At 45.4% G+C, this 27,593-nt stretch overlaps 1 protein-coding gene across 3 annotated transcripts; it reads right to left on the bottom strand.

Annotated features, from left to right (window-relative positions):
- Window positions 1-1,780: 1,780 nt before the first annotated feature.
- Window positions 1,781-27,593, bottom strand: EEF1D (eukaryotic translation elongation factor 1 delta). Of its 3 annotated transcripts, XM_040585534.1 has the most exons (12): window positions 27,489-27,593; window positions 25,682-25,711; window positions 21,880-21,890; window positions 17,881-19,136; window positions 14,981-15,104; window positions 13,059-13,130; window positions 6,306-6,374; window positions 5,012-5,108; window positions 4,650-4,753; window positions 3,495-3,743; window positions 2,665-2,859; window positions 1,781-1,873 (listed from the first exon to the last, which is right to left on the bottom strand). In XM_040585534.1, the coding sequence occupies exons 4-12, from the start codon at window positions 19,134-19,136 to the stop codon at window positions 1,835-1,837; spliced, it is 2,205 nt and encodes a 734-aa protein (XP_040441468.1). In that variant the 5' UTR covers window positions 21,880-21,890; window positions 25,682-25,711; window positions 27,489-27,593; the 3' UTR covers window positions 1,781-1,834. The 3 variants fall into 3 exon arrangements, with proteins under 3 accessions (XP_040441468.1, XP_040441469.1, XP_040441471.1); XM_040585535.1 differs by lacking the exon at window positions 6,306-6,374; XM_040585537.1 differs by lacking the exons at window positions 6,306-6,374; window positions 13,059-13,130.

Genomic DNA, 27,593 nt, shown 5'->3' with positions numbered 1-27,593 from the left:
ACAGGGCACACCGGGGTGGCGGCACACGGGGGACAGGGCACAGAACACCGGGGACGGCAGCATAGACACACAGACAAGGCACAGGAGTCCAGGGATGACTGTACACAAGGGGCACAGGACACCAGGGATGGCAGCACAGAAGGGACTGGGCACACGGGGGTAAAAGCACAGAAGGGACACAAGGAACAGGATGGCAGCACACAGGTGCAGGCGTGTGGGACGCTGCACACCCAGCACCAGGTACACACAGCCCCAGCTGTGCCAGGATCCACAACAGCAGGTACTCTGGGTACCCAGGACACCAGGCAGTCCCAGGTACAGAGGACACTGGACATACAGGACGCCCAGCATCCTCAGCACTGGACACATGGGGCACTGGTGGCTTAAGGGACACCTGCACAGGATGGGGGTGGAGCACACCTGAACACAGGCCATAGAAGTGAGAGTGGTGCTGAGAACAGCAGGCACGTGGTGCACTGGGCAAGACTGGTACACAGGGCACATGGAGTGGCAGCACCCACGGGACATGCGGCACTGGGAGGGGCAGTCTGCCAGGACCATGCTTTTGGGACCCTGTGTGCCCAGCAGCAGCCACACATGGCCCCAGCTGTGCCAGCACCAGACATGTGGAACTGGTAGCACATGGGACAACAGACACACAGGACACCAGGCAGGCAGGGCTCTGGGCGCAGCAGCACACACACACACGCACGCACGCACACACACACACACACACACACACACACACACACTCTCACTCTCTCTGAGTCCCAGGCACACCAGCACAGGGGGCACAGTATGCACACCCAGCACTGGGTACCATGCACAACGGGCATCCCAACACCAAGCACAGGATATGTGCCACACATCAGACATGACAACACAATGGCTACACCACCACCAAGGCAAGGCACAGCATGCACAGCAGTGGCACCATGCGCATCAACCCCAGCACTCCACAAGCCAACAGCAACCCCAAGGGTCACACCAGGCACAGAGCAGCCAGGTCCTGGACATGCATGTGCACTACATATGCGGGACACCACTTAACACCCAAAGCACCTGCACATCATGCACAGGGCACCGCACACAGCCAAGAAAGTTGGCACTATAGCCATCATCACTTGGCTATTGCATACTGCCCAGGCTGGATGCTGCTGTGGCTTCATCCAGTGCTTGCAGCACAACCCCGTAGCACTTCCCATTTGCTCTGTGTTGGCCCTGCATGACTTCAGCCTGGACCTTGGACTCTGGCACTGCGACAGACCCCGTGTCTACAGTTAGAAATGCCACCTCACCTCCCCTTTCCACAGGCCATGCTCCAGATGGCCCTGGCTCCTAACACACCAAATGATCAGCTCAAGTGACCCTGTGCAGGGTATCAAGAGCAGCAAGGGGAAGAGACAGAAGAAATTCAGTCCCAAGCCAGCAATTTCTGGATGCTTCCTGCTGATTAGTCCTGATTTGTGGGGTTTGGTTTTGGGGTTTTCTTTTTTTTGCGTGTGTGTTGGGTGTTTGGGGGGGGAAGGTGTGTGTGCGGGGTGTAGAGAATGACTGGAGTCTCTACTTTTGGGAAAGGTGACTGCAACCACCGTTAGCACAGGCTACTCATACAGGATGCTCCTCGGACCTTCTTTCCAACCCAGAAATGTAGGTCACTCCTGCCTCAAGACTGCTCCCCTTTTATGAATGCAACAAGGAAGGGAAATACCCCAAAGTCTCACAACAAATCACTCTGGAGATGTTGCACTTGGCAGAGACAAACATCATCCAATTCACGCTCCCAGTCTTGATCTTTATTAGTTACAGTTTCAAAGGGGATACAGTTTTACTTCTAGATCTTGTTGAAAGCAGCAATGTCAACACTCTGCACCTGAAACAAAACCAGTAAAGCTGAAGGTCACCAAGGTGTTTCCAGATATTCAAAGCAAGCACTCACATCAGGGATTTCTTCACAGCATGCACCAGCAATGCTCAAAAAGATCAAGCATGGCCCAGGTCTCAGGCCAGCTTCCCAGCTGCAGTAAGAGGACCTTTTTAATAATTCTAGAAACATCAGTCACAACAGGAAACTGCACTGTACTAGTTACTGCATAAATCTTTAGACAGTCTAGCCTATGAAGAACATACATATTAAAGAGTTTCTAGCAATGTTAAGGCTAAAGAGCAGAAGTTCCCGATTTACTCTAAATATAAGCAAAAGAGTAGCCAAAGCAAAAAAGGTAAAACCCACCATGCTCTCAACAGTAAGACTAGGAGCTCTGCTGAGCTGTGTATCACCTGGCCCAGGGCTGGAGCTCCTACTGTCATTTCCATGGAAGAAGGACAGGGACTGAAACACCTCCATCCATGAAGGTTAAACATTTGTGTGTCTACCCTGGTGCTGCACAGGTCGAAGTGTCAAAGCAGGGCTTATCCAAAGTAATAATCAGTGGGAGCTGGATGGGCACTAAGAGCCTCCAAAAAGGCTCTAGAAAATACTGCAAAATAGCTGCATCATCCAGCCTTAAAAAATATATTTAAATACACTATACCAGTGTCTCAGCAGGCAGACGCCATCAATTCTATCGTTTGGGTTTTTTTTTTTTTAAATAAAAATTCAAGTTTGCCAAAATCTGTGGGTCAGGCATCACCCAGGATTACAGAGCTTGCTGAAAGACTTACATAGTCTTCAAACTTGGTTATCTCCTCCTCCAGGATGTCTGTTCCGACTTTGTCATCCTCCACTACACACTGGATTTGGAGCTTCTTAATGCCATAGCCTACTGGGACCAGTTTGGAGGCTCCCCACACCAACCCATCCATGTGGATGGACCGTACACACTCCTCCATCTTCGCCATGTCAGTCTCATCATCCCACTGCAAAAATATGGAGCATGAACTTTAGTTTTCCTAGAAACCACCATTAGCCCCCAAGAGGTATCCAGTGACTTAAAATTGAACACTACACCTCTCAGTACATTTCAGCTGACCCAAGCTGCCCTTTTTTGTCTATAGTTTTTACCAGAATTAGCTGATGGGTTCACCAAGCTCTATCTGACATTGCAGCAATGCTGCATATCACGTTTTTTCAATTCCACCTGTAGGCACTGCAGATGCATGCAAGGGGGATTCTTCCTGCAGCAATGCAGCTGCTTTGGAGTGCTCACTTTAAAGTGACTTTCACAAAGGGCATCTCCATGAGCACTAGCCAGCCTGGAGTTTTTGTTCTACCATGCTAACTTGACAAAGACAGGTTTCTTCCCATCTTAAAGGGCTAGTCCTGACTAGGGGAACCTCAGATAACAGCCTATGCTTGCTACAGTGCAAGGAGCAAGGCAGCAGCGCAAAGGGTACAGATCCCAGCTGCAATATCCCACTGTGCTCTGACCCCTTGTTTGGAAATCTGCAGGTCCTATCTTCATCAGCCCTCTCAGATGTGCAAGTGATTTACAGCCTCCTTCAGCACAAGACATACAGCCTCACTCGGGAGCTTCCCCCCTGCAGTTACTCACTGGCTTCACATCCAAAAGGATAGAAGACTTGGCAATAAGACCCGGTTTCTTGGCCTTCTTCTCTGCATACTGACGCAGTCTCTCCTCCCGGACTTTGGCAGCCTCTTGGTCTTCCTCTTCATCATCACTACCAAAAAGGTCAATGTCATCATCGTCATCTTCCTCTGCAGCAGCTGGCTCAACTTTCTTTGCTGGTGAAGCAGATGGGAGCTCCACTCTCTTGGAGGGAACACTGAATGGTTCCACTTTCTTCATTGGGGTGACATGCATTCAAGTTTGCATTAAGGAAAAAGGGGAGAAGATTAACTTGAAGCTGAATGACAGCAGCACTCAAGAGAAGCTCAGGTACAGAAGTCTGCATTGCTCAAGACAGTGAACATGGCCCACACCATGTGATTTGTGTGAAGAATCAGCTATTGGCCATCAAAACAGGACACTGGACCATATGGACCTTTGAACTGGCCCAGCATGGCCATACTTCTAACCCCTAGAGCAAAAATCACCATGTAGCCAAGAGCTGATCCTCCTCCTAAGGGCTCAGGGTACTTATACCATAAGAGTCTGAGTGGGACAGCAGTTAGGAACACAACCAAGCATCTTGCCCTAGCATGAGGAGGGGCCTACGCATTCTGTACGCTTACTGCAGAGACACCAGCACCACTGGTAGCATGTCTTCCAACCTACAACAAGAATTGATCAAATTGGTGCCGTGTATACAGCTCCCACAGGGCTTTCTCTTAAATTAAATACATTCTTATGGGGACGTTTGTTAAAAAAGAAATAAGCATCACCAATTCCGCTTATCTATTATAACAAAGTGGCATTTTATCTGGTGCCTTGCTAACAAACTCACAGCACTGTGGACTACATGTTAATCACTTATATAAACTCCAAACTCCAAACAGATTTGCACCAGCTCTCCCTAGCTGAAATCTCTAACGTAGCTTCTTTGCTGGTCTTACAGCAGACTACTCCTCTCCATACATACTTTTTGGGAAAGGTGATGAGGCAGCTGCCAAAACTGCTGGAAAACCTGCAACAGACTCATCCTAATTATAAGCATCTCTCCATCTTCAGACAGCCACAAGACCTTTGAAATGATCTGACACTTTGTGACTGTGAAGCATTCAAGAACAGCACTTTGCCAAGGCTCACCTGGGTTGGAGGAACTGGTGAGGGCTGGTGGGAGGTAGATGACTTTTCCAGAGCATTCAGGCGGCTTTCCAACTTAAAGATGGCCATCTGAAGGTCTGCAACAACTGCAAGAAGGTGGTGGGGGGGGAAAACAGTACAGCCTTATCTTGTAGGCTCTGAATATAAGTCAGGATAACTTGCTTCTGCTCAAAGTGGGCTTTAAAAACCACCAGTTGCCCCAGTCAGAGGGAAGCCTACAAAGCTCTGATCAAGATACTGACATGCTCACCTGGTGACAGACAAGGCCAGTAAGGGATACACCCCACAGAAGCAGGACCCCCACATCCAGTTTTGCTTTCTTTGCAGAAGATTCTCCTACTTACCACTGCGAAGGTTTTGATTTTCTACCTCCAGGTGAGAAATTCTGGACAGGAGTTCATTTTGGTCACCAACAGGCCCAGAAGAGGTTGTGCTTGCACTCTGCAACAAGGAAAACAGGAATGAAATAAGTCGGTTCACCTACTCCCAAACTCAGTGGTTCAGTGAAGCAAAGCAGAGTCATGCCTTCAGGGAAGAAGAAAATTTGAGAGCTAATCTAAGAACAAGGGTATTTTCTCTAAAGGCTTTACAAAAAGAATACAAATATAGTAGCTCTAGAATGAAGCATGAAATATATCTCGAGAAATTTCAGCTGGCACTGATGAACAAAGGATGAAGTAATTCTTCAGTCTCAGATCACAGACTGACACTGAACACACAGTTTTGAAAATTTCACACTAAGGCCCTTAAGTGGGGCAGCAGGTCTCCTCTTACAAACAAATTGAGGCACAGAGCACAGAAGTGACCTGCCTAACATCACACAGTGAGTCACTGTGAAAGCTGGAAAGAGATCCCAGCAGTTCCATACCCCCACCTTCCCCAGTCCAGCCTTTAAGTCCTCGCAAAACAGTTTAAGCCTACTGTAACACATCCTGAGGGAGCAGTTATAGTGATCCAGCTTCAAAAGTATTTAATAGCGAAAAAGAGTGGGTTTTTTTAAGCAGGCCCTTATCTGCAAATTCAAATCAGCCAAGGGAAAGAAAATAACAGGCCTTCACACCTCAAGTGTCACTTTTAACTGAATATAACAATAGAGAAAATTATACTCATTCAGGTGCATCCTGCCTGTAATTATAATGCAGTTCTCTGTTGCAGTTGACATGCTTCTGAGATCCAAGCAGTCACTTAAGATGGAGAGGGGGAAATACAGGGGTTAAGATGAAGAATATGTGGCACACGGACAGCAGGTCTGGGAGATGCCTGGCCCTGGAAGACATGTGAGCTACCCCTAGCAGGAAGGTCAAAGAGACCCTTCTCCACCCATCCAAAAAGGGGCAGGGGCCAGACATCAAAAGCACCATGAAATCAACCTCTGATAGAGCCTTTGCAGCAGATGCAGGCTCAGGAAGGCAAGCACTGATCTGCAGTCCCCAGACACCAAGCTGGGGGACCTAAATGCCCTGCTCTAAGTTCCTGTTATATAGGATTATATCAAAGCTACAACCATGTGCCAAAGGACATATGTTTCTCATCATAAGGAAGGAGAATCTGGTCCATCTCTCCGAGGCAGGACTGTCCTTGCCCTACAACACCCTCTCAAATCACACAACCAGCTCCATCCGTGCGCAGGTGACTTACAGTTGAGCGGCCCGACTGCCTCTTGTGACGGGCAGAAGGAGCTTCTTTGCTACGAGGAACTGTCTTCTGCTGCGAAGGGCAAAAGGTTTGGGGGACATTTGGTTCGACTTGGGAGAGAGAAAAGGATTTCACTCAAGCTGGAAGAGGCAGTTCAAGTGCAGGAAGCAGACTCACATGCAGGAAAATCAAGCAACAAGATACGGCCTCATACCAGCTACACACTGAACAAAGCCTGCAGAGAGACATTTATCCATGAACTCTGTCATCTTCTTGTTAAACATCTCGGTGCCTGCAGAAAGGGCACACGGCTGAGCGGCAGAACTAGACCGAGATGGGGAGATGACTGAGACCATGCTCTAGACATCTGTAAAATCAGAGGTGCAGCAGATTCATGCATTACTGCAGCACACATTCACAGGCTCAGCTCATTCTCCGGTCATTAGAGAAAACCTGACAGATACAGAAACACATGCAAAGTCACCAAGACTCTTAACAAGTCCACAATCACCACTAGTGCACCTCTCCTAAAGTAACACAACACTGGTCTGCACTAACAACTTTGAAACCCCTGCGTGGGCTTCCATCCTCACATGCACAACTAAGAACAGAGGCTGCTAGCCACCGTGGGCTCATCACACCAGGCTAGCCCTTAGCCTTACGCACCAAGAACAAACATTAAAGCTCAGATGAACTCATTGCCTGATCTCTTCCTGTCCGAGTTACACCACGAGGGCAAAGGTCTAAGTTAATTCAGTGAGAAGGGAATTCTGGCAATAGTCATATCTATCCTCACCCCTTGAAAAAGCACTTCATGTTTTGACTTATGATCAAACACAGGAGCCGTGTCACCTGCAAGGAGATACACACCTGCTTGTTTTTATCCCAAAGGCAGCCTGCTGATTCAGCTAAGCAGCAAGTACCACAGATGTTTGGCAGTTTGAAGCCCTACTCGCATTTTCAGGCCAAATGCTGAAGCATTTCAGCAGGCTCTACACTTGCCCTGGTGACTGGCTATCCTGTGCACAGCTGTGGACTTTCAAGACACTGTAAGATGGCTACACCTATTCGGTGCTGCAGAACAACCCACTTCGAAACCCTGGCTTTCAGCTTTAGCAGAAGCATTTGCCACAGAACCCAGCTGTGCCTCGCACTTTTCCCTCTTAGCAATAACCTCTCAAGAATGAGAAATTAAATTGAGACAGTACCATCTACCTTTACACTTGTCAGCTGCCATCCTGAAGCCTCACATGGAATCCGTCAGCACTGCTCCTGCCTGTAGTCCCACAGGAAAAACACCTACAGCTTGGCAGGAGGCCTCCAGCCCAAGACAAACCTTCCTTGCAGGGGAAAAGTCTGAGAAAGTCATGGCCATTGTCCCCAAAAATGCCATAGCTATGGCTTAAAAAAGCAAGGTGAGAGGACTCTGTAACACTCTGCTCTGCAAGGAGCTGTTCTTGACAAGGAGAAGCATGGGAAAAAAATGTTATTTTATTATTTCAACAGAGCTTTCTTTTGAGTAGTATAAAATACTAGGATACAATCCTAGCTGTATATTGCTGTCAGTACCTGTTTGTAAAACTTTGTGTAGCACCCAGGGAATTGGGCAGCGAGGCAGAGCTCTACAATGCACAATTTTTTTTCCCCTTTTCACCCTTCCTTTGCCAGTTTACATTGAGCCTGGCAGGTAAGACAACATTAAGGTTGCTAATACAGATAATGAAGCCCAGAGAAGAGCCAGCATTCTCAGTGGGGAATTTAAGTATGCATCTGCCCATCAGTATGGAGTAGTACAGGTAGCACAGGCATGCAGGGAGCTGCAGCCCAGATATATAGATGACTCCATGAGAAGCCATCTCACCTCTGGGATTCCTCAGTTTCAAGTTGCTACTGAGGTCTCTGCAGAAATGGCAAGATTAATTACCAACCTAGCTGCACCTATGACTTACACACCCACAAAATTCATAGTTGAGTGTTGTGCACCTGGACGAACAGATTCAGCATATTACATATGCTAAGATCATCCTAAACCTGGATGCACTTGCTCATCCATGCTGTATTTTTCACACCTGTTTAAGAGGGAGGTTTAAACATGATTGGGGCTCACAGTGCTCCCAGACATGGCACAGCAAAGCATTTAATTCAACACCCTGTGGAACTCAGAAGTTATTTGTTAGTCCCGAGCAGCCTCTGGGCAGCATGAGCCTGAGCACAGCCATCTTTTCCTGGCAAGAAGAGAGGGTTGCCTGCCCCAAGCTCAAACAAACAGGAGATTAAAGGTCTTCGTAGACTGGACCCGCCATCCCTTGAGAACCCATAACCTTCACAACGCTGAACCAAGTTCCCAGTTCTGGGAGGTAGGTAAGCCTCATTTTCAGAATTTGATGAAAAGCTGCCTTTATGAGACTGGGGGTTCTCCCCTGAGGTAAGGATGTTTCAAACTTTTAGAGATGTGGTCACCAACCTAAGCAAGACACTACCTACAGTGTGTTTTTTCCTATGCACAACCAAACACTATTTCCACTTGACTCAACTGTGCCAAGAGGAAGCTCAACACAAACGTTGATCAGTTTTATCAAGGACAGTAATGCAAAATCCCAAAGGTGGGGAGTTCCAGAACATCAGTCACTTCCTGCATATTGTCTCACAGACAGAGCTCTTAAAACCTTTATTTTTAATAAGCTTAAGCCATAGTTTTTGTACTGAACCCACATGAGCGATACACTGACCAGTGCTGCAACCTATTAAAAATATTTTGCATAGCAGCAGCACTCAGCAAGCCCAGAACCACTTAAGGACTGCATACAGATTTAATCATCCAGGCAAATTAAACCCCCTAGGACTTCCTGCTTATGAAGGGTAGAATACAGAATCTAGCCTCAGCCTCAAAGGACTATCAACATCTGGCCCTCTGACGTTCTCTAAAACTTACTTTACATATCAGAGACTACCACTGACTAAAGGAGAAAAAGTTGGCAAAGGTTACCATTTCTTTTTGGATAAAGCTATGAGTGCTTTGTGAGCACCCTGATGTACCAAAGGAAGAGCTCTTGTAATTGGCCAGAGAGATTTCTATCAGCTGAAAGAAATCCGCCTGGGCAACTACAGCTAAGAGCTCTTGCCTTGGTATCTCAGGCCTAACTAACAGCTGGAAAGCTGGCACTTCCCTCACTACAAGTAGTATCTGGAGGTATCAACACTCTTCCCTTAATTTGAGTTAACAAGTTATAACAGTAATTAAGAAGAACAGCATGCAGGCTTTACAAGCTCTGTAACAGATGTGATGTGTAGGTTTTCCAGTCCTCACAAAGAACTCTGCTTCATCCAAAAAATTAAACTTATTTCATGCACTTATTTTCATTTCATTGAAGAACACCCTTTTCCCTCAGGTTGCCTACCTAGAGGCTCTGGAAACATGATAAGTTTAACCATGGTCAGATACACCAAATTGAACTGTGGGGAAATTATGCTGAACTAGAAGAGTTCCCCTGCCTAACACCGGCAAGATGGATCCTGGCTGGTTTCCTACAGAAAGTGCAACTGTTCCCTGCACATACAGACGTATTTCTGAATGTGGTCTCCAAACACTTTAGTATGACTAGGGTCTCCAAACACTTTAGCACGCTCAGAGGTTTTGTGGGAGTCTTGTTTGAAATCCACACACAGGAAACAAATACAGCAGCTCTGTAAGAGGGAGCTTGGTCAAAGAGGGGAATAACAGAACTTCAGACACTCACGACAGCCAGCTACTCAGTGACATCCCTGCCATTACAGCCCCCAGGGAGGGTGTAAGAAGCAAGAGTTCAGTCACCCACTCTGCTGGACTTGCTTTACGATCTCAGACACGTCAATCCTCTGTGCCTCAGGTCCCCAGCTGTAAGATTTCTCACCACCTGTGGTCTCAATGCCACAAGCCGCAGTACTGCACATGTTAACAACTTTATATCTAGGAAAGCATTAGCAATCAAGCAGATGTCAACTGGAGAGATTGTTTAAAGCAGAGATGATCATGCAAAGCAGGATGAAAGGTATGTGCAAACAAATGTTTCCAGCATCAGAGCTTTGTAGCCTCCTTCAGGAGGTACAAACCATTGCCTCAACCCTTCTAATGCTCATTCACACATCTCAGAACAACACTATCCAGCTGAAGCAGATCTGAAACCAGCCTTGGCTGAATTTCACAGCAAAAGGCAGGCACTAATCTTTCATCTTCCCATCTTATGAGAGGCAACTCTTTGCTTGTTACAGCTGCAGACTCCTGACAGTAACTCTACATGTTCAGATCGAAGGAAAAACTAAATCCTGACTATAAAAACATGCTTCACTATTGCCCTGTAAATCACAGTATAAATCAGGCTTTCTGAAACACAAACCTGAAGTTTAAGCATGTTCTAAAGTCAAGCCTGCTTCATGCCATGGCTGTCCCAAGATTAATTATGATCCTTCAGAAACGCAAGCTACAAAAGCTGATGTTTCAGACTTGTTTCTCAACAGTTCAGTCTTTCTAACTGACCCACTAACACATAAGATCCAACTGCTATTCACTGCCTCAGGTTTCAGGACAGCGGTGTGGCAACGTGTGGAAAAACTGAAACTGTGAGCTCTCTGGGGTATCATATCAGGCAGGGTAAGGCATGATCAGTAAAACAGGATTACAGAACAGTAAGGAGGAGGTAACTGTTGCCATGTTCTCTGCTTATCCAAGCAGCTGCATACTTTGAGAGCAGAACAGCAGCTATAGGTTAAATTACTATGGCACGCCCCTGGCAGCAATGCAGCTTAGGGTGCACAATGCTTTGCCTAAAACAGTTGTGCAGTAATACAATGCTTTTCCTTCAAGACTTCACTGGAGAGTCTCAGTCTGCTTTCTGCAACACCCTGGATTCTAATTTTAAGGCCCTATGGCTCAATCCTGACCTTAAATCCTCAAGCCCACCAAGCTTTCTTCAAAGAAACAAAAATCCAGCAGATTAATTTTTTTGTATTCAGCAGTAACACCACCAAGTGCCACAGGGGTGCAAAGGACTATGTTCTCAAATTTCTGTTCCAGCTTTGGTCTAGTGCTTTGCTGGTTCTCGCAGTTGTTCCCATTACAGGACCTGGACAATCTAAATTGACATGCTTCTGACAGAAAGCACCTCTAACAGGAGTAATAGGCCAGGGCAAGAAACTCCACATCTTTGGCAAACTACAGACCATTCTGCAAGATGAGAATATGCCTTCAGGGCAGACCAGCAGCACTGCCAGGTGATCTGTATTTAGGTTTCCTGTCCCTACTCACCACATGCAGCCTCTGCTCCTGGAGGCAGCAGCAGCCTTGCCCAGCTTGAAAAGGTCTCTCCAAAGGCATTTAACACTGTGCAAAGCATTCTTCAACCCTGTTCTGGATGGAGGCTCATTTTCCCACATATTTGCCTTACTAAAGTCCAAACTAAAAGTCTTTGACAGGGGTTGGTAGTCTGTACTGACAGCCCAAACATTATTTCAGATCTGAACTTAAATGAGCCAGCTCAGGAAAATGTTCCCTAAGCTGTTCACTGAAATACTGATGCCAAAATAAGAAACCAACATTAGAAAAGCTTCAAGTATTTTCCTTCCCAACATGTTTTTGTTTGGTTTTAATATTACTAAGATGTCCCAACTTTCCATTGATTCCCATGCTGTATTCAAAATCACTGAATCTAAAAAAATTAATCCTTTCATCAAGTTTGCCCTGCTCTTCCTGCATCCGGTTCCAAGTTCTAGTGCAGCAATGAGTATTCTGGATCACTCACACAAGCAGCTGCAGAAGCTGCATTTGTAGTGTCAACTTCAACAGGCACAGGGAGACCACCAAGGAGAAAGCAATTAACCAAACTCCTTCAAGTTCATCCCAACATATGGCTCTTTTCTGCTTGTTTTAAGGAGTATTAAATACTCCCCTTGAGAAAGGCTCCACTCCCTGTTACTGTACTGTTCTAAATAGAAATTGAGGGTGTTCAATACCGCAACAGGCAGTTACAAGGCCAAATCAATATAAAGGATGGATACCCTCGGATGGAAGGTATGTAGTAGCTCCACTGCAGAGGTAAGAAATCAAGACACATGGACTATATTCAGTGACTTTTCATCACCCGTGACACCAGTCCACTTAATATAAGATCTCAGCTTCCTCTTGAAAGATTTAAGACTTTTTAACAGTGCTGTTTGTACATATCAGCACAAAAACACCTCCAGAAAGGATGTTACTGAACTTGTACAGGACGGTCCAGACTTAGGAGCTAGTAGCCAAGCTGAATTTCCTAGATGCAGCAGATGGAAGATACCATTTTTTTGCACATACCCTAACTGAAAGCAAAACAGAAAAGAGAAGGTGGCAGCACAGTGTACCCCAAGAGAGACATACACACGCCTGCTGGCAGCTCAGTGCTTCACTACGCAGCAAGGTTATTTTAACAGTGACACAACCTGTTAGATAAGACTTGTGGAACATTCCACCAGGAGAAAAAAATGCACAGCATTAACCCAAATCCAGTTAGTTTTAAAAAGCACTGCAGGCTATCAAGCAGGTAAGCAGCATGCACTCTAGTAGTAACGGTGCTCTTGATGAGATGGAGCTATGCTGGTGGTACACAGCACTGCACACCTTAGTCTTCTCCTCTAACTTAAAAATAAGAAGCCACACAATCTATGAAGTGGTCACAGTGGAGTTCTGTGAGGTGCACCACAGCTAAAAATGGTTGCAGGTAGCCAGCTGGTGAGAGCTTGGGTACTCACTCCGGCCAGCGATTTCTGGATATTCTCCCTGGCTCTGGCAATGTCGCGTAGGATCGTGCTGGCCCCGTTCTCCTGCAAACAGTGCAGAAAGAGCCAAGATATTTTTTTAAAAAAATATGAAACATTGGAAACTGGTCAGGGAAGTTAAATAAAAAAAAGGAGGGGGGCAAGAGCGGGGGAAGGTTCCTTCCAATGATTCAGCAAATATTGCAAAATTAGCTGCAAGAAGGATTGGTTCTAAATGAAGCAGCATGGACTGCAGTCCCTGGTCACATCAGGCCACGTGTCCAGAAGATCATCCAGTCAAGAGCTTTTCAATTCTCTATTATTATCCTGAAGGGTTTGGACAGCTGCCAGCCAGGCAGAGGGTTGGAGTCACTTCAGTACTCCTTCCAGATCTATCATTAGACAGTTCTTTTTCATAGTATTACCTGTCACTGTATTCAGGCAAGAAGTGATAGCCCTAGCTGAAGTCTTCCATCCAGACAGGTATGACCCAGAATATGGCAGCACAAGGTTGTGCTTTTCCACCCCCATGCTCCTGCTGCCATGCCTCAACCTGGATTTGAAGATTCCCTTCCTAGGGCACAAATTCAGTTTCCATGATCCGTTCACTCCTTGCCTCTTTCAGACTGCAACCCCACAAGCAAGATCTGAGATATGAAACCACCCACAGGTTCAACCCCCCACGTCAAATAAACCACAGAAGAGCAACAGCCTGGACACATTCAGATGGAAACCACTTCCAGGTTGCAGGAAGGTTCTAAGGAGCATGTATCTTTTTCCTTAGCAGGCAAGTGGTTGATAAACTGCTGCTGAATCTCCACCAGAGCCTTCTTGCAGGGAGGTCTTCTTCATTGGAAGCTCCTTACGTGGCATGAAATAGCTTAACAGTTCCTCTAAGAGCACTGCAGAGATTTGCACTTTAACATCTACTTCAAGTGCTCATCTATAGCTTCTAATTTTTATGCAAGTGTCCTGGGTGCTGTGCCACCACTATGCTAGCATGGGCAGCAGGAATAGTGTGCGCCTAGAAGCTATTACCTAAGCAAAAAGCTTCCCCTTAAACACTTGCAAGACAGCCGTTTAAAACTCTTAAGCAGCTTTCTATATAACCAACCGAACGCATAAGCAGTTAACAGCTCATTACATAGCAGGAAGAAGTTACGATAGCTCTGTACCTTTAAACAGTAATAATTTCAGGCTAATATTTAAACTTGAACTACTCAGCTTGGGCATGCTGCAGCAGCACCATGCTTCGCCTCCACCTGCTCCCCCCAACTCACCAGTCCCGTGATGCAGTCTTCTGCAGGAGCACACTGAATACTTCAGGGGGGTACAAAAGAGAGGACCGTAATTCCTTGTCTCTTTGGAGCCACACTGCCTCTCTTCAAACATTGTATCATACATACTCAATTATATCCCTTGCCAAGGAAGGTTTTGCTGCTCCAGAACAGCAGCAAAACAGCATCTTCCCTGGCTGAATGGGGACAGGTCAGTTCTCTGCACAGCGTATCACCCAGCTTAGTCATCAGAACTGCAGCTCTTGGGGCTTACAGATCAAACTGTGCCCCTATTAGATCACAGATAGCATCTGTGCCCCACCATAGCAGCCTGAAAAGATTAAGAGTAACTGTGGCAACCTGTAACTGCTTTGCCTGCTGTTACAAAGGCATCCGATCTCCCAGTACACTGGTTGTGTGGCAGAAATTCTTCACAGTCCACAGAAGATTGCCTTTCAAAAGACATTAGGGGATAGGCTTAGAGAGCTCCAAAGACAAGACTTACACTTGGAAAAAGCAGCACCAACAGTGGAAATTATTCAGATGTGCACATCTAGGTGGATTGTGTCCTTCTGCCTGCTCTGTATTAGCTCTTAAAGCTCCAGCACTCTACTAAACCCATATGAGAACAAGTGTTACCTGCTGGTGTGAAGAGCTGCTAACTGGCCCGTTCATCTGCTCATAGAATCTTCTCTCAGCATCATCATACTTGTACTTCTCAAACCAGATCTTCTCATGCATAAAGTAGTCAACTGCCATTTTTCTACAGAAAGGAAAAGAAACCACAAAAGTGAGTTCCTAGAAGTACTTAAGGTTAACAGCTTGCAATGAGCTTGTCAGAAGAGAGCTTTCTTCCCCCATAGAGCTGTGCCTGCAGCTCTCTGCTTGGCCATTTCCCCTCCAGTGGAAAGCTTTAAGTGAACAGGATCCTATTAAGAAAGCAGGGCAGCCTAATTACCCACCTGTCTGCCTGGCCTGACCTGCATTTAGCAACAGGACACCAAGTGGGGACAGAATGAATTAGCTGATCTGTACCTTCTTCCACAAAAGCGCTTTCAGCGCAGGATTTTCTAGATCATGCTAGACACGTGGGAATCTGCTGCTAAGAAAGATGTCTTGTACATGAGAAACAAAAAGGAAATAATGCTTTTAATTCTTAAGACACCTGGTGACTATGAAACCAAAGATTGAAGAATACACAGCTCCAAGCATCATGTGCCACACTGCAGTGTGCCAACAAGAGAGCACTCTGTACGTGACAGGCAACTCCTGACACTAGCTCACAAAATTTAAAACACATTTCAGTCTTCCTTGAAAATAATTCAACTGCATTGACAGCAACTGTTGGCTGTCTTAGACTAGTACATGTCTCCAACAGGTCACACCATGTTTCATTAGGGTGCACTACTGATCTTCCTGTAAAGAACAACCCAGCACACCACCTGACACTGACAGCAACTGGCCTCCAGAGTCCAGACATATACACAATTTACAACAGTACCACAGGTAACCCACATGTGCTGCCCTTCTGGAAGCTGCTGCAAATGTTTGGAAATTAAAATAATCAGGAATGCAACATTTGCAAGGGATATGCACATGCCACTACATGGAGGAACAGCAGAAAGCATCCTAAAACTGCTGTGAAATAGTGTTATTTTTTCTTCAGTGCAGCAGCTTCCACAGGTTAATTTCTTAACTTGAAAGCAAATGACTGAGCCCTTGCAACAGTAAGAGAAGATGTGCCCTTATTTCAAACCAGGGGACAGCCACAAAGCCAACATCAGCTGGAGAAGGTGAGAACAGGGACAGAGCACCACAATGAAACCACACCATTACCAGGTTCCACCACACAATGCAGACAGCAACTAAAAGCAACCTGCAAACCCGTCAGCTCAACCCCCCCCAGTTCTCCAGTACTTCCACAAAAGCCAACAGATGAGTCTTGTAAAACAAGCACCCTTCTCATCTACTCATTCAGAAGAGGCCAGAGGCCACCATACCACACAGCTCCTCTACACAGAAGCCATTCTCATCAGCACTCAAACCTCCAAGACCCCGCTTGACCTGCCAACCAGTACTATTAACAAAGAACCCTGGTTACACACAAACATGCCATCTATTTTACAACACATGCACTTCCCTGGGGAAGGGTGAAAGGCGTGACCAAACATCTAGTTCTGTCCAAGTAAAGAGAAAATTATCCCAAACAGGACAGGATGAAAGGCACATATGCTCTAAAACTTGTCTCTAATCCCCTGTATCACTGATGTAAAGATCTTTAGACCTTCACAACAAGTGCTAAAAAAACCTCAGTGATCGGAAGTGTCAGAAATAAGACCTAATGCTCCAAAATCCTTCCCCCCCGCCCCCCCCCCCCCCCCCCCCCCCCCCCCCCCAAGAACATCAGTCTCTACCTTAGCACTGCAAGATAACTTCTAACTTCTAAGCACTGTCCTCCAGACAGGATCCCAGGGCAGTACAGACCTCCATGCAGCAGACTTCGGGGTTCATCCAGTCATACGCAAAAGCATATATTTAACACAGAAAGCATTATCTCATACCGCACCTCATTCAGGACTTTAAAAGGAAGTCTTTAAATGTTTCTGGCTTCAAACTGATTTATAACTGCAAGCTACAACTACAAAAATAATCTACAATTTGAGAATGAACTCTTCCTACCCAGCTACTTATATGCACATCAAACAAGCTGTAATCCAGCCAGCCCTGTCCCAAAATTAACAGCAGCTTCCAGGCAGAATAGTCTAATAACCTTCCCCCCTCCAGTGAAGCAAATATAGCACATGCGCCCACCGGACCAATGCCCTAAATTGTAATTAGTCATCATCCCCAAGCCTTCTTTGCAAGGTGGAATTTGGTAGTGATGCTCAAAGGTAGTCACTGCCTGTGTGAAGCCCAATGACTAGCCTATGTGCTGTGCAGGAGAACTGGGGATAACTGCTTTTCTGAAGGACCTTGTGGCATTTTAACAGAAATACACAGCAAACAGCCATCAATTTTACTTCTCAAATTCAAAGATGAAACACCACACCTTCTGCTGTCTCAGCAGGCCTGTTTAAATCTCATGACTACTCTCTCCAACTTCTCACTTTTATGACCTTTTGTAGGTAATAGGAATACCAAGAGGGCCACAGCCCTGAGTTCCCCCACATACAAAGAGGGAATCAAACCTTAGCTCACTTACCAGCCCTGACTTTAAATGCTTAACTTCTGGCACCACACAAATACTACCCTTTAGCCACCAACACTCATCAGGAGAAAGGGGTTCCTGGAAGGAGTCCCGTGTCTTCGTGTTTGTGTGTCCCACCCCGTGCGGCACCCCCACCCCACCACCACCCCCAGTTACCCTGCCCACAAACAGGCTCTCTGGCTCAGGAGCAGCATCTCCCTACAGTGACATGCATGCTCGGTCCTGCAAATACAGAAGACACCTGTCTTCTACACATGCAAATTCTTTCAGCTCAGTCCTGACCCAGCAGTTTTGCATGTGTGAGTGTTACCCCAGAATAAACTTCTCCTACTTCGTTTCTGGTGCAGGTACGCTTGAAGCATAAGCAGCTGGCTGGGAGGGAGTTACTACTGCAGATTCCTGCATCCCTGTACTCTCTCCTGTTCTTGACGTTTTCAGAGCCTCGGCTGCATAGTATCGTGTCTCAGCACTGTCATATGCCAGCTTATTAAGCCACACAGTTTCGCTGCCCTCATGCAGAAAAAAGCAGGTAGGTGAAGGTTGCTCAGCATCACTGGAAAGCAGAGAGTTGGTGGTGGTCTCCAGATGTTTCATGCCTGTTTCCTTTCCAGCGCTGTCGTTCCTGTCCTCATGGTGGTTCTTCAATGCTCCGGGGCATCCACGCTGCTGCTGTTTGACTTTGCCTGACGGATGACCATCAAACATGTTCTCGTAGAAGCTCTTCTCAGCATCATCATAGAGAGGTTTCTCTAACCACACCTCTGACATGAGCGCCTGCAAGCTGGAAATCTGTGGCTTACCATTTACCGTCTGGTGTACAGAACCAGGCAAACTGGTAACAGAGGAAGCAGCAGAAGCAGCAACAACATCTGGAGCCAAGCTTGGTGTAGCAGGTGTAGGCAGGGCTGTAACATAACCCTCATCCGGCGTTCTCAGCCCAACATTGCCAGCATTTGACCACACAGACGGGATGGTTAGGACATTTGGAGGAACAAAGAACTGAGATTTTTCAATAAACACCTCCTCAGCCTTATCAAAGTCAAACTTGTTGACCCAGACATCCTGAACAACATGGTGACATGCAGACAGACTACCATGGGAGCAGGACAGGATTGCTGAAAGCATCCTTGGCTTAGGAATGTCTTGGACAGCTTTTGACCTGGCCACTAAAGGGGACTGCTCAGCAGTTAGTTCAGGTTCTGGTGCTTCCTGGTTCTGACAATCCACTAGCCTTTTCCTGTACATGTTCTCAGCGCGATCATAGAAAGGCTTGTCAAACCACACATTGTCAGCTAACAACCCAGTCAGAATAGAGTCTAACTTGGAGGCCACGTTTTTGGGTTTTGGAGAACGCTTCCGTTTCCTTTGCTTCTTTCCATTCCTTGCTCTCTTCAGGTCTCCCTTGAATTCGCTTTCAACTGAGTCATCATTGCAGACTCCATTTACAGCCTCTACCTCCTGGCATTCCTCTGGGGCTGCAGCAGCTAGCATCGCTTCTCTTTCGTAATGCAGTCTCTCTGCTTCATCATATTTGTGCTTGTCTACCCACACTTTTTCTACTGGGCAGGGAGGCTTCCTTGTCCTCATCTTCCAAAGAGTGGCAGCATTAAAAGATAAGCACAACAATGAAGTAGTTGCAAGAAAACTAAATAAAGCAAGGGCATGCATCAGACTTTAGTAATTTCTTAATACAAGAGTGCCAAAAGCTATCATACCATTATTATTCATGTCAAAGAGCCTAAGCATTTTTATTCAATTTTTCCTTTGTTACCGATTTTAATTCAAAGATTAAACTGCCTAAACATGTCCAGTTTCTGAAGTCAAAACAACATTCCTCCTAAAATACTTCTGCTGTTCTGACAAGTATTCTGTATGTTACTATTTAAATATAAAGGCACTGGCTGAAAGCACTTTAAATTTCACTTTTGAAGACAACTGGCAGAAAAAACCTACAAGGCTTTGTTCAAATCCCTGGTAATGTATACAATATTCTTCCATGTTAGTAGGTAAGTCCTTAATTACTTGTTAGGTATTCTCAACTAGGTATGGTTTTGGGAAGACAGGCTAAAGAAAGATGCCCCAGTTTTTCAGTATCTTTAGAGGTCATTGCTTACACCTATCTGTGTTCTGCTATCAGAAGTCAGCAGAGGGAGCTGACTGAAAAACTATGACTCAAGTTTTGGTTTAAAACCCCAGTTACTTGCAAATTAAAACTAATGAATCACTGAAGATCTCACAAATAGCTTAGTTTACCAAAAAGATCTACTGAAATGAAAACCATTACATCTACTCTGTGTTTTCCTTAGTCATACTTTACCACAGAACAAAATAATCCTAGTACATGTAGACTTATTTTAATTGGTACAGGAAATACCTTTCCAAGTACAGAATTTACTGCACTGCTCAAACATCTAACGAGTAGGTAACTCACTGCCAAACACTACAAGGTCAGATCCTTAGAGTTAAAAAAAAAGCCCAAAACGAAGTATCTGTAAGCCAGGTCTCTGTTTAGCTACTGGCAGTTGCATGTTTTATAGGTACAAATTTATCTGTGACAGGTTGCCAAATAAAACACATACAGCTGAAGTATCCTCCAGACTTCAGTCAACGATTTGCAGTTCAAACAGTTCCTGGAACAATTTACAAGCCTCAAATCTGGGGGCTTGACAGACCAGTAAAAACAAACCTATTAAAACTAAACACTTTTGCCTTTTTAAACTTTCAATTTTAATTTCTATAGTTTAAAATATTAATGTCATAACGTATTTCAATTATAACAACTACTAGGGAAAGCAAAGACAGATCTTTTTCTTACTGAGTTGTGAGAATGCTCCTCCAATAGCTGCTGAAAACACTGTGATACAGCTAAAAACATGTAAAAATATCTAAATTGAAACCTACTTTGAAGTCTTTATTTTACTTTACACTATTCTCTTGCATTGTACACCAGTTAATAGAGAAAAAACCCACTTCTTACTACAGACAACTAGAAACAAACCAGCGCTTTCAATAAACATTATTCTACTTGTTACCATCAACATCAAAAACACCCGCACTGGAAGCACATGCATTGCATGGTAGGAGCAATGCTATGAGCAAGCGGTAATGCAGGTTTGCAAGTCAGGATAAGCTCTGCTACTACAGCTTCCACAGTACTATCATCAAGCAGTGAAAAATGACATCACATACATCATGCAAACAGAAAACATGCCTCCAAAGAGCCTACACATGTTATTTTCAAGTACAAGGATACACTCCTGCTGTTAAAAAAACCCAACATTGAGGCAGCCCTATACTCCTGATCATCTCAACTGCTGGACAAATAATTTTAGATATTTTTATATTTCTTAAGTAGGAAACAGCATCCCCCTTAAAAAATAATCTTTACAGGAGATGCCAATTTCAATGGGATTCTTGGAGGGTAGCATCAAGAGGAGGCAACGTCTGCTAGAGCAGTATCTGTATTTCAGTCATTCAGCAGACTGGAAAAGGATTAAATGATGCAAATAAAAAAAATGTTGTGCACAAAGGCCCCGCTTTGCAGTGCACACATTCTAGAACAGCAGCCATCCGGATCTAGTGGAGTAACCTGCCAGCACAAAATCTAGGGGAAAAATAAAATGCACAACTGAAACTACATAGGCAGGATAGTAAGTCTGAATCTGTAGGTTACTTAGGTTGGTTAAGGACTCCTAAACAGAACATCAGATTTCTCCGTTTGCCTGACATGCTCTGCTTGGCTCTACATTCACATTTGAGTTATCCCAAGAAAAAATCATAGCCTTCAAAGAGATCCTTCACTGAGAATACTTCATTAACCCAACACAGGTGTTGTATTCAGAGGTTATAACAAAGTATTTCAGGAAGAATCTCTAGTGGGTGTAATGAGAAACCCAGACATGACTCAATATAGCTTTAAATACTTAATTTGCATTACACAGCCATTAACATTTCATACAGAAAGAGTATGACCATCTGACAAAAATAAAACTAATAACTGGAGTTTAGTATTTTTAATTATAGGTGATTTTGCTCAAGTCCTTAAGCAAACAGCTTCAAGCTATTGGAGTTGCAGCCCCCACATCACTCATCTCAAGGGTGAGGTGGATTATTGAGTACTCCAATTACCAAGTGTCTCTCAAAGAACTGTCTCAAATCAAAATGAGACACAGCTGACGTTAATAAACAAATCTGTAAAGGTACACTTATTTCCAGTAGAAATCAGAGAACTCTACAATAATCTGTCTAGTGAGAAGTATCAGATCCATGCCTGTATTCCCTTGATCTTCCAGAAAGTGCAAAACCCACATGACAACTAGAGAGTACTTACTTTTTTAGCTCCTATGACAGCATTAAGAAAAAAGATAAAATTAGAGAAAGTTTCAAGTTGTAAAGATGCAGCAGCTAGTCACCAAGGACATAGAATGACAAGAGCTGAATGTATTATCATGTAGTTAATTCCCCCTCAAATACATTTAATGAAACTTACAGCTGGTTAACTCTCCAAAACTACATTATCTTCATGAACCAACACCACAGACAACCAGTTACTTTTAATTTTAAATAACAAGCAATAAAAATTAAGCATCCAAAAGGATCCACCCCATCACAACAGGGAATCAAACAGAGAAGATCCCAACCTGCCATATCAACACTGTCAGCTGGTGCTCAGGTCCCCCAGTTTCAGGTAACTAAACACCAACAGCAAATACTTTTAAATAATTCTGAAAATATAACAATTATAATGTCAAATAATGAATTCACATGACTGTAGTTATTTCTACAAGAAGTCAGCGATCTGTAGAACATTGCATAAAATAAGGCAGAAATAAAACACTAACACCAGTACTCAGCCTACCAATTTTTCAGAAAAAGCATCAATACATGTGAAAGCTTGCAGAAGAATTTAACTTACACAGGGGCTACACCTACAAAAGCCCAATAAGACAGCTTCCTGTGTCATCAATTTAACATTACACCTAAGAGGGCTATTTCTGCAAGGAAGTAACACAAACCTCCAAGCCAAAGTGACCACAAATGTTCCCCATCAAATCTGGCTCACAGGAACTCAAGTGTTGTTTTTACAATTATTATTACCAGGGAAAATCTTAAAGGGAATTTACCAAGTGTTAGTATCATTTTCCAAACACAAGTCCAAGACACTTGCAGCACCTACTTGTTTCCACAATGAGCCAAACCTTATAATAAAGACCAGATTTTTGAGGAAGTTTAGAAACAAGCAAAAATTGAAAATAAAAAAAAGACATTTCTACTCTGTGTCCGTTAAGTTTTCCCAGAAGAACATGGGAAGAAACATATATGAAGCTTTTAACCACACAAACCATCATCTGAGCTGGTGCAGACAGCTTCATGACAGGTGAGAGCTGCAGACCATTAATACCACAGCACTACCAGTTCTCCCAGCGTACAAATTTACTCCAGACAAGACACAAGCTCACACTCCTCCTTCAGCCAAGTCTGCTAAATCACAGTACGACAAGCAAAGGGAGTACACCTAATGTCACCAAGTCTGGAGGGAGAAATTCACCTCTTCAGAGGTTCTGGGAGAAATTTAAACTGACTCACACTGCTCACAGTCCAGTCTGGAGCAGCTAAGATTTACCACCACACCAAACCAACATCTGTGCAATTGTTTCAGTGCTTCAACTCCTCAAAGTTTTACAATTGAAAGAACACACTGTAGTTTTATGAACACTCTCCACTGGCAAAAAATGCAGCACAGAAACTAGAGGTGCACTCTGCACTTAAAGCAAAGTAATGCAACATGAACCCTTGGGTCTCCCGCTCAAACCACTCGAGACCACATTCATCCGCGACCTAATAACACTTCTCAGAAGTGAAGCAGGTTTTCATTTTAATGAGCTTTTTTTAGCACAAAGATAAATTAATGCTTTGAGACAGAGGCAGCAAACTTTATAAAAGCTCTTACTGCACACTCCAGAGATTGGCTCCTGTGTACCCAGGACAATTTTGCTTTTCCAGTGATAGTGCAGATAATTTATCAGGGGTTTTACAAAGCATGAAACCACTGAAAAGGCAAATGATATTATTAATCTTTATTGATGCCAAATAATAAAATACTCCCAAGTAGCAAAAAAAAAAATCATCACAGGTCAGTGTTTAGGCCTCCACAGACCGCTAAAAAAGGCTTTAAAAAACCTGAAAGGATTTTGAATCAATAGCTACAGCTTCAGAACTTTGTGCTTGGTGTTGTCTTGTCACCATGTCCTAGGTATTTCAAGCCAGAACAAAGCTGTGGTGTACTTCCAGCACTGCAGGGAAATGCGTAATGTTAAAAATAGGCAATGAAATGGTCTCTGTTGTTGTTCTGTAAATCCAAAATAAGCTTTGGACTTCAGCTATTTGGCTGCATTATCCCTTTAAGCCTAGCAACTTTTTAGAAAGTCAGTAAAACAAAAGCATACATCACCATAATGCTGTAGCCAAAAAAAGAAAGTTAAGTCAACTCCATTTATTGGTTTAATGAAAGCCACTCTTTTTCTATCCATGAGAAAGTTACATTTCTCCTGAACTGAGGGGCCTACAAAATAAAGGGGTGGGTGCAGTCAGGTTGTAAGTATGTCTGTCACAGCTTCCCAGAGACCTAAATTCCATCAAGCCCTGCACAATTTCTTGCATTGGAACTGAACTGCGATTTTAATCTCATGTGCCAGGCTGACCAGTCAGCTCCCAACAAGGCACAGCAAGTCAGGTAACACCACAGTTTGAAATCAGCTCTCCCAGAAATAATTTAAGTTTGATGTGACAAAATATTTCTGATAGCCTTGAAGAGTCTCTTTAGATGAGCAAGAGCAGCAGATGTCATCTGTCACTGATCTCTGGAGGGATGTGACAGCTTTCTGCAAGCTGTAACAAAGAGGGCAAGACAACAGTCACAGTTCAACTGCCTTCTTCAGAAAAGACATAAAAGATGGGCATCAGGTGGCACCAAGGGACATGGGATGATGTACACATAAGGCAGCTTGCTGTGGTTTCACCCCAAAACCACCCCACAGATGCAGCCCCAAAGGCTACGCAGGAAAAGTCCCGATTTCTGTAAATCCAAGCAGCAATCAAGCCAACACCAGTTGCTCATCCCCCAGCCCAGCACTGACAAGTTCTAACTACAGGAGATTCTATCCCAACCCTCCATCTGCATATCTGCTTACATGCCCTGGCACAGCTGATTCCAACAGGGCCAACATGGTTATATATTTAGTGCTCTTGTGCTATCACATGTCACACCCTCTCCATTAGAAACTCCTGAACACTCATCCCAGCAGCAGTCAAAAAAATATAAATACCAAAAAACCTAGAAATGGCCCATTTGAAGTCAGAGAGAGCAGACAGAGGAGCAAGAAGGTCCACAGGCACCAGTTTGTTCCTTTCTACAGCCTCAGACCCGCACCTAGGCTACATCACACTAGACATCCATACTGCCTGTGAAACGCTTCTCCTCTTCTTAAAACTGCTACTACCGCAGTCCTGCACAAAAGCAAGAGCCATTTCAGCTACGCATTCAGGCACCAGTTAAGACACAGCTGCTTCATACCTACAAGCTCTACAGCAAAGGAAAGACAAGCATCATCCCTGCACTGCCTCCCACTTTTTATTTTTGGCGATTCAGAGTTAAAAGCAACAAGACTTATTTCACACCAGAGGGTCTGATGGCTTCTTGCAACTGAAAGGAGCTAATCCACCCCTTCCTCAACACTGGCACTGAGTCAATACAAGCAGCTAAAGCAAAAGAAAATATTAATGCTTCTGTAGTATTGCTCTTCTAGTTTCGTTCCCTAAATTGGCTCTCCCCCAACTCACGAGCGGCAGAAACAGCGGTCCAATGCAGCAGCACAGGGTCAGGAGATGAGCTGCTATCACCTTTGCTATAATATAAAGCTCCACGCTAGCCTTTAGCCAGGGAAACAACCAGCACCCTCAATCTCGATCACCTAAAAATGCAACTCTTTGCTCCAAGCAACAATGCTGCCGAGTACAAATGAAGAGATAATCAAGGACATGAGAAATCACCAGCAGGGAAAGACAGGACAGAAATCACCATCACAAGAAAAAGCAAAGTAGCTTAGATGAAGAGAGAAAAAAAAAAGGCATACCTGGCAAGGTCAGGGAGAAAGAGGGCACACCTAGAAAAAGAGAGGAAAGAATTACAGCTATACCGCCAAATTTATTTTCTCCTCCACACTGAGCATGACAGGATTGTGAACATCAGATTACAATCAATTCCAAAACTTCAATGATCTAGACTTGAAAAAACAAATCCATATTGATTTCAGTGAACACCAGCAGGGAAGTAGGAATGATAAGACTGTAGCAGCCTCAGCAACTTCGGCTGCTGCTGTAATCCTTCACAACCCCTGAGAGAGCACATCAGCAGCCTTCACACAGTGACTCCTCCCATTCCCCAAATACAGTTTTGAAATGGATACCTCCTGACCGAGCTGTCATTGGAAGAAAAAGGAAAAGCAGAAAGAGCAGAACGGGCTGCTGGAGGCACCACCAAGGTTACAGAGGGGCTGGGAACACCAGCACACAGAGGGGGAAAGGCGAGATAAGCAGGGTCCAGGTGTACCAAGAGAGCAAAGACAGGTCAATGGAGGAGACCAGACATTACAGGGCTCCCAGCTCCAGAACAAGTTTGGAGAAGCAGCTAAGAGTGCAGGGCCATGGGCTGGATCATGCCACTGCTTCAGTTACAGAGGGCTGTCAGTTGCTCTGTGCCAGGACAGTGCAGCAGTTCTAATTTCCCTTTGCAGCAGGTGACTCAACAAGAAACCATTGCCAAGATGAGTAACAGGGAGAAGAGCAGACCCCCATGGCGCCCAGAGCTACAGGAACAGGGGGTTCCTCTTAACTCCCCTCCCTACTAAGGCAGAAACCACCCTAATCCCCTCCAAGCTTGAAGAGGCGAGGCTTCATGCAGCAGGGATATCCCAACACCAGCACCCCAACAGAGAGAGAACCCACTCCCCATAATCCGTGGAAAGGTACAAAGATTTACGGAGACCTCCAGCACCAGCCCTTACACCAGTAACTAGGTGCTCCTGCAACCACCTCCCTAGAGCCTGCGAAAGAGAAGCAACCCCACAGAGAGGGGAGAACCCTACAACACCCTTCCCTGGGCCCAGGAGAAAAAAAGGGATCTCCCAAATAAGGCATCCCCCACATCCTCCTTTCTTGGGGTGTGAGGGGAGAAGAGACCCCACAGGGAATGGAGAGGTGGGGGGGGGACTCCCACATCCCCCTTCCCAGACCCATTAAGAGGAAACCGATCTAAGAGATTGTGGGGAGCATGGGAGGGATGTCACACCAAATCCCCAAGACCTTGAGCGGGTACAAGTAACCCCAAAGACCAAAAGCACCCAAAGCCCCCTCCCTCAGGACTCAGGATGCCATGGGACCCTACAGATAATGGGGGGGATCCACCCCCACTACTCAGGCTATAAAAAAGGGACCACACAGGCAATGGAGGAACCCCACAACCTCCCTCCCTGACTGTAACAGGGGAAGTAACGACGTATAGTGACAGACCGCCAGAACTCCCCGTTCCCGCCATTGCGAGGGAGCCACACGTTCTCCTTCCACAGCCCGTGAGCAGGAAGGGACCTCAGGGGGGACAGGAGAACTGCCCCTTCCTGAGGGCTGTGAGCGAATGGACCCCACGGATCGCGGGAAGCCCCCACAAGCCGTCCTCCTGGCCCCCGAGCAGGAAAGGGCCCCGCAGATCACGAGGGGCTCCCACAATCTCCCACCCCGGGGATGTGATTGGAGCAAGGCATCTCCTAGAGTCCCCCGAAACTCCCACTAGCGAAGCTCACGGAGGAAGGGGGGGAGGGGTGGGGCTGAAGGGCCCCAGAGAGCGGGGAGCCTGCCCGGCGGGCCGGTGAGGGGGGCTGCACTCACCGGCAGCGCTGGGCCCCGGGCAGGCCTCAGACGGCACCGCTCCGCTCGGCCTCCACCAGGCAAAGGGATACGGCTTAGCGCGCGCGGGGGGTTGTGGGGGCGGCG

The sequence above is a fragment of the Falco naumanni genome, chromosome 3, assembly GCF_017639655.2.
Source record: "Falco naumanni isolate bFalNau1 chromosome 3, bFalNau1.pat, whole genome shotgun sequence".
NCBI lineage: Eukaryota > Metazoa > Chordata > Aves > Falconiformes > Falconidae > Falco > Falco naumanni.
This window is presented reverse-complemented; position numbering and strand designations above follow the sequence as displayed.